We start from the raw sequence: 7,864 nt of genomic DNA on the forward strand, positions 1-7,864 counted from the left end.
ACGAAAATACTCAGAAAGGGAGAAGATGAAAATAACATAACATTTCTAAGAAAATTGTTTTGCGTCGTTTGGAAGTCAAGATAAGTAGTACACGGCAATGCCTTGTCCCCATGCCGACGTGTCAAAGACGACATTAAGCCAGTTGAAACCCCGAGCCTTTTGGTTCGGGTTACGCTCCCTCGAGGCTCGTGATTCGGTGCCTCGGGCCCTACCAAAACTCAGATTCGGAGAGATCAGAGCCTAAGGCCGCGTCTTCGTCCCTACAAATATCGATCCCATCGCGGTTTTGTCAATTTTATTTGCAACTGTTTGCAAGAATCAAGAGCGTTGAAGCGAAGAACGAGGGCCACCATTTTATATGAATTTGCAGGTACTTTGAATATCTCCGCATATTTTTTTCGTTTTTCTTTCTTTTTTCCTGTTTTTGATGTAGAAATTAGTCTTTTTTCTATAATTTAGGGTAGGATTTTGATTGAGATTTGGATTTTATTTGGAATTTTACTTTCAGATGGCTTCTGGTGTTTCTTTTGTGGATATTTTCCTGTTTTGAAGCTTTGGTGAGGGGGTTTTTGCATTTTTTGGATTTCAGGGTTAAGGTTATCAGAAAGGAAATTTGGAGCTAAGCAAAGGGTTTTTTGGCCATTGTTTGGGGGTTTCTAGGGTTAGGGTTTGGAGAATGGAGTTTTTGGTTGAAATTTAGGCAAGGTTTATCAACACTGATGTCTTCGTGGTTAATGTGCTTTGACTCAGTGGATCTTTATAGGTTTCTTGTGATGAAGGTGTTTGATTTAAAATCTGGACTTTCTCTTTTTAGGAAAATTTTCTGGTTTTTTCATATTTTTGTTGGGGATTTCCACTGGTTATTAGAAATATTTGTTAAAGGTTGGATATTCTTGTATCGCATTTGATAGGGGAACTTTCTTTTCAAGCTTCTGTCTTGATTAGGGGTTTAATCAAGCTGTTTACCCTCGTAAGTTGTCAAAATGTTTCATTTACGAATGAATTTGTGCTTTAGAGTCTATCAAATTGTTTTTCTTTTGATCATTCTATCATTCAATGAGGGAGAAAATTTCTGCTTTCAATCTTCAAAGGATATGTTTTATTTAATTTGAACAATTGAGTTGAGTTGTGAGGGTTAGGAGGTGTAATTATTTTTGTGGATGTTACTCCTTTTTTATACTCGTTGCTTTATTCTGATCATGTTAACCATTATATTATATAAATACAAAGTCAGCATTTTTAAAAAGTAATTAGGTGTAAATTCTTAGAGTTCCTCTTGAAAAGGAAAGGAAAAAGAAAATTTTGGTGTTCTTTTACTAAATGAAGGAGAGCTTTTGTTTATCGAAAACATTCGTGGACCGCTTGAACTGCCTTCTACCTTGTATGGTTACTTTGATTCTCTGTTGTAACAAGGTATAAATCTGGTGTTTGTCAAGTCTGAGATTGCTGAAGATACTTCTAAAATGCAAACCATTGTTCTAAACAAGGACAAATGTTTTATTTTTTTAACAAATCATGCATTGATAATACAGTTCCTTTCTTAGAGAGTTCAGTGGACACAAAAACGAGGAGAACCCATCTTCATAAAAGCGTATCAATCATAGTTTTTGAGCCAATCATCTGATTTTGCAAAGACTTATTGTGCATTCGGGCGAGGAATGGGAGAGCACTTGGTTTTGTATGTTGATCATCCTATAACACCTGCAACTTTTGAATCGGGAGAGAGGCCCGAACGTTTGCCTGCAACTCCTGGTGAGACCAATCAAGTGCAAGGAAGCTTGTCTTCTGGTTCGTCGACTCAAGGTAGCCCTGTTGATGAGAATGGTGAGGGATCAGAGATTCATGATGAAGAACAGCCATTGTTGCAGAACGTGGAATGTCGTATTTGTCAGGAGGAAGATAATGTCAAGAACCTTGAAACTCCTTGCGCTTGCAGTGGTAGTTTGAAGGTATGTTATCAATATTTGTTCCTTTATTCAAAAAGTTGACTTGATATTAATGTAATGGCAGTAATTTAGGTGTTTTGTGTCAAGCATTTGCAATGCAACTCAGGAAATTGTTTATTGGGGTTATTTAATGTGGGCTTTGGTTGTCAAGTTACCCCCTTGTAGTTTTCTTTATTTGTTGGAAAGTAAAACATATCAACTTTGCAGGTAAAATGTGGTTATGTTTGATAGGTGTTTCTGTTAGTTTTCCTGTGGGATGATTGTTGTCTGACATTATTCTTATTATTATCATTGTTCTTGGTAAAAGTTCCTTTTTTCTTTGCGTTAATAACACTTGGCACTGTGGAATATCCAAGCAGGGCATATAGACATTTGAATGAAGGAAATTGGATTAATTGTTGTGAGCTCCGGGAAACAATTAGGTTTTTAAGGACCTTGTAGCTTTCCTTTTGTCTTTTGGCTAGAAGATGTTAGAGCTTTCTACATGGTCCCTATGGACAGGACGAGAGACACCAATGTAGTATGACATTAGTTATGTTGGATGTTTGCCTTTATGGTTGTACTTTAAATGTGGTTGGGGTTGTGCATTCACCTTTATACGGTGCTGTGTTGTACTTTATTATCATTGTTCTTGGTAAAAGTTCCTTTTTTCTTTGCGTTAATAACACTTGGCTCTGTGGAATATCCAAGCAGGGCATATAGACATGTGAATGAAGGTAATTGGATTATTTTTTGTGAGCTCCGGGAAACACTTAAATTTTTAGAGACCTTGTTTTTGTCTTTTGGCTAGAAGATGTTAGGGCTTTCTACATGGTCCCTATGGACAGGATGAGACACCAATGTAGTATGACATTAGTTATGTTGGACGTTTGCCTTTATGGTTGTACTTTAAATGTGGTTGGGGGTGTGCATTCACCTTTATACGGTGCTGTGTGGACATTTAGATATAGAATAATTTAGGCCAGCAATAGTCACATGTATTAAAAATAAAAGTTGAATTTGGTTTTACCCAAAGATTATCTGTTGTTCATTTGAAGTGTCATTTGTCTATTTGAGAATCTCAAAATTTATGTACTTATTCCCCTTTTTTTTGAGTTCATCTTTGATCTGCCTTAAGTGAAATTTGTGTAATGTTTGTTTTTACTTGTTTAGTTTTTGAAATTTCATCTCTCCCAATTTACTTATTATAATATACATTGTGTTGAAAAGGAGATGCTCATTTAGATAATATATATCCATCTATTGTGATGTTTTTCTTAGTAATGAGATCCTTGTTCCCTGCTGTATTTACGAGTACCTCCATGTTGCTCATGAGAAAAGAGATGCTATATGACTTGGCCCGTCTTTGCAACTAATGTGATGCTTTATTTGCAGTTTGCTCACAGGAAATGTGTTCAACGATGGTGCAATGAGAAAGGAGATATAACTTGTGAGATCTGTCATCAGGTGAGTGCTCAATTTATGATTATTATATTTATTACATATTAGAAGTATAATTCCTCAAACTGAGATTGCGTAAAAATATTTTGTTTGTCCGGTAGACTGCTTGATTGCTACTTTCAAAGTCTCAAACCTCTTCGAAAAGTTCCAAGTTCACTAAAATGTTCGGGACAAATTAAAGTTATATCCTTGAAATTACCTAAGAAATTATTTCTGTGTGTATTCTTGGTGTCCTATGGGATTATTGACTTGGTACATTCCCTGATTTATAGCCATACAAGCCTGGTTACACTGCCCCACCTGCTCGAGCTAACCCTGATGACACCACAATTGACATCAGGTAAGCTCAACTCTGACTTAGTTTATGCTTTCTTCATGGATTCATAAGTTTGAGGATAAATTTTGAGCTTCGACTTCTTGAGTTCTTTAATCACTATGTAATTTTAGTTTGAAGTACCTTTCTTTGAAGAAGTGTGTTTTTCTTTGGTTTCATGACTTGGATTTGAATTGCAGTGGGGGTTGGGCGATATCAGGGACTCCATTGGACCTTCATGATCCTCGGCTGTTGGCCATGGCTGCTGCCGAGCGCCACTTTTTGGAAGCTGAGTATGATGAGTATGCTGCAACAAATGCAAGTGGTGCTGCATTTTGCCGATCTGCTGCTTTAATTGTAAGCTCCTCAGGTTAAATCACTAGTCATTGGTGAATATTTTAGGAACATACCATGAAAATATTATTTTATATACAAAATCTGTTCCTGCTGTGATTTCTTTAAAGGATTTTGGTAGTGGTTTAAAACATCTTTTTCTGTAGACCAATAAAGGCACCCTTCTTTTTCATCGATGATGAAAAATTCTTTTAGGTTATTGGTGCCCTTTGTCTCTTTTTCTCTTTTTGGTCTCTCTTGATTTTGAGCTAGAACAGTGTTCGAAAATTCGGCCGCTCGACCGCCTAGGCAAAAAATTTCAAAAATACCTAGGCACGGCCTGGGTAGTGGAATTATTCAGCCTGTCTCTAGGCGCCCGCCTAGGTGGGCAATGCATTGGCAAGGCGCTACAGTCTGGGCACCTGCCTAGGCACCGCCTAGTGATAGTTTGCGGAGGGCTAAACAAAAAAAAAATGTCATTTTTCCGGGGAAGAGGGTTTTGGAGGGTATTCTAAACCCCAAAACAAAAACCGTGGCTTTTAGGGTGAGAAAAACTCCAAAAAAAGCTACTTTTTTGTGATTTATCGAAAGATTGATAAAGTTTTGATTGTTGCATTTTCGTCCCAAAACAAAAGCAATAGTTTGTGGGAGCTTCTAGGAGTTGATTTTTTTTCTTTTACGATATATTTATATGTTTGGTTGATGACTTGATATATTTTTTTTTTGATTTTTTCTTATTGACTTTGTGTATCGTTTCTAGTCTAGACTTCTAGTTTCCTGCAATGATATTTGGGATTTCAAGCATTTTAATGTCTTACAAGTTACAATCTCTTTGAGACTTGTATCTGTATATCTGTTATGTAATTGTACTAGTACTTTTTCATCTATTTCATGCGGAGTTAGGGGCTCTAAAATTTCCCTAAAAACTCCCAAAGACTTAAACCCATGCCCTAAGAACTCCCTGGTTTTCTTTGTTTGGGGGGTCTGGGCGAGCGCTCGGGCGCCTAGGGGGCCAGGCACCCAGAACGCCTCGACGCCCGAATCCGCATTTTTGAACATTTAGCTAGAAGAAGTGCTGCCCTTTGGGGTTAAACAATAACTGTAGTATTTTGGTCATATCACAAAAAATAGGTGGGGATTAGTGATTTTGGTTGTGATCTTTGGTAGCATTCATAATCAGAGCAATCCTTTTTGGCTGCAGTTAATGGCTCTTTTGCTCTTGAGACATGCGCTGACCATCACCAATGCTGATGGGGATGAAGATGCGTCCACGTTTTTCTCTGTAAGTTAAACTACGTTTCATTTCTATGAGGTGTATTGGTATTTCACAGTAATGATGTTTATGTTTTGTGATCTGCATATTCTCAATCTCTAACCGGTTTTGTATGGTCAGCTCTTCTTGCTACGAGCAGCTGGGTTTTTGCTCCCATGTTACATCATGGCTTGGGGTATCAGCATCTTACAGCGACGAAGGCAAAGACAGGTGAGTTTCACATTCCTTTTTTGCCTGACCATTAGGAGAAGGTTACTGTCTTGGTATTCAAATTGAAAATTTTTATATTGGCACAAGTTAGCATATTAAAGTTATTAAGGCCATCTGTGAGGGTTACAACACAGTAGTTGGCGTCTGGTATGCTAACTTGGACTTGAGCATATGTATCACTTGAGAGGGGCCTACAGAGAAGTCTTTAATTTATCTATTTATTTCATGGTCTTATATTTGCCCAAGTATCACTAGATCCATCTCCATGGATTCAGTAGGAATTCACCCAAAAGTATGTGAGACATAAATCTTGATAGGAAACTTCAATATTCAATTAAAAACAAAGTGTGAGCAAGGCACATCGCCAAGTGCACCAGGTGTAGGTGAACGCCCATAATACACGAGATAAGCACACCTATGCACTGATGCGAGCGTGCAAACTACCCAATGTCAAGCGTGTGCGTGCGCGTTTGGTCTTTGCAAGCCTCAATTGTTGCTCACAAGTCAGTCACTAGGCCCCGTGAGCGGTCATGAGGGGCCGATGAGTGCACCAAAGATGGGCCTCGGGGTTGGGCGGTGCAACCCTTCCCAATTATGGTTGTAGGTGTAAACAATGGATGTCCATGAGAGGCACCTAAATGGGAAAAGTAACATATATGTTCATGGAATGCACAGGTCAGGATTCGCCCATCACTAGGTTAGGGCCTTTGCCCCATGCGTGCCCATGTGCATCGGTGAGGCTCATCATTGCACACGTCGGTGCCATCGCGGTGCGAGTTGTGACTAGAGCATTACACATGCGGTACAGTCGTGTTGTGGAGGCACACCACACACCACACACCACACTGCTCGCACCACATGGCCCGGTGCGTGGAGCACGGTACACCCATCTTGGTGAACCGTGGTGGCATAAGACAGAACATATTGGCTTTGCTGGATTTACTAGACCGGATTTGGCTGTAAAGACTTATTATTTATGCCACTTATAGCTTCAAATATTGGTGCAAGAATTGCCACTTTTAACTTTGTATTCTTTGGCTCTAAAATGCTACTATCACCATTACCTCTGCGACCACTACTTAAATTTACCGTTTGTTACTTATATTATAATTGATCTGCAAGGGGTCCACTACTTAATTTCCATTTGTTACTTATATTAAAACCTACACCAGAGCTCTGTTGGTCTCATGACTGAACTGTGCTATCATGAGCATTTGAGGACAAGTCTCAGCCTTTGTTTCCTCGTAGCTTAACATTCTGCCTTGCTTAGTCAGTGTTCATTGTTCTAGAAGACTTCATTTATACTTGCGGCATGCATATTTCTTTTCTTTAACAAATAACAAACCCTCTATTCTTGTGCGTGTTTAGCACTTCTGCTAAAAATTATTCTCATGCAAAACCCTACTTTTATTTGTATCTTTGTGATTTTTTAAATCAGGAAGCGGCAGCATTGGCAGCAACGGAGGTAGCATTTGTGTTGCAATCTGGGCAAGCAAGAGGCCTTCAGTTTGCAATTGCACCTGGAGCTGCTGCTTCTCGCCAAGAACCACTCCAATAACACCCACCTTCAAATAAAAAGATAGACATCAATTTAAAACCTGTAAGTTCTATGTCTTCTGCAACTTCCACTTATTCAATGAGGACTCCCTGTTGCAAAAAATGAGTTTTTATTCCTGGTATTGGAAGTATATGTTACTCGCCATGCTTTCGTCATGAAGCTGAAAAACGAAAAAAAAAAATTGAGAAGATTCAGGTTTTGTCCTGTTTCTTATGTCCTCTCTTATCAGAGAGGGTTGGAGCTGTTTTGTATATATTGTGGCTACATGGTGGATTTACATACTTGTTGGTGTCATGGTCTATGAGGAAGAAAGAATGGGAATGTTTGTTTGTGGTGGAAATTGTCACTAATAATCACTGCTGGCTATTGTAAAACTTTATAAAGTAAAAAATTACTAGGAGCATCCATAATGTTTACAATTCAACCTTCCAATGCATGTAGTGGGGCTGCTTGTCTATGGTGCTTGCATTTGTATCATGTGGATGTATGCGCTTCTGTGCATGTTTTCTTCTCCTTTTTTTTTGGCTTATCACTTTCCGGTTTTGCGAGCATGGGTCGCACCTTGAAGGCTAATGTGTGATAAGTGGAGAGGTCCATGCCATCCGCTATGTTATCTAGCACAGACACTGGTGTCCAAATTCTTTAGGTGTCTAGGCGTCTTGTACTTTGGCATGAAGAGATAGGGCTTTACATTTCCATTTGATTGTTACTTTATAATGAATTAATAGATTTTAATGTATATATAATAAAGGGTGCGGTTTGTATAGAGCTGAGGTCAAGAAATGTGGTGT

General features: G+C 38.7%; 1 protein-coding gene across 7 annotated transcripts; it reads left to right on the top strand.

Moving 5' to 3' along the window:
- Positions 1-278: 278 nt before the first annotated feature.
- LOC18422222 (uncharacterized) lies at positions 279-7,492 on the top strand. 7 transcript variants are annotated; one of them, XM_020665826.2, is made up of 9 exons: positions 279-370; positions 590-1,413; positions 1,533-1,949; positions 3,321-3,392; positions 3,659-3,726; positions 3,900-4,056; positions 5,234-5,314; positions 5,426-5,515; positions 6,954-7,492. In XM_020665826.2, the coding sequence occupies exons 3-9, from the start codon at positions 1,659-1,661 to the stop codon at positions 7,071-7,073; spliced, it is 879 nt and encodes a 292-aa protein (XP_020521485.1). In that variant the 5' UTR covers positions 279-370; positions 590-1,413; positions 1,533-1,658; the 3' UTR covers positions 7,074-7,492. The 7 variants fall into 7 exon arrangements, with proteins under 7 accessions (XP_020521485.1, XP_088722255.1, XP_088722256.1 ...); XM_088866129.1 differs by having other exon boundaries at positions 1,545-1,949; XM_088866130.1 differs by having other exon boundaries at positions 1,554-1,949.
- The last annotated feature ends 372 nt before the right edge of the window (positions 7,493-7,864 follow it).

Source organism: Amborella trichopoda, chromosome 4 (assembly GCF_054954075.1).
Source record: "Amborella trichopoda isolate Santa Cruz 75 chromosome 4, AtrichopodaSantaCruz75HAP2 v2.0, whole genome shotgun sequence".
NCBI classification, from domain to species: domain Eukaryota; kingdom Viridiplantae; phylum Streptophyta; class Magnoliopsida; order Amborellales; family Amborellaceae; genus Amborella; species Amborella trichopoda.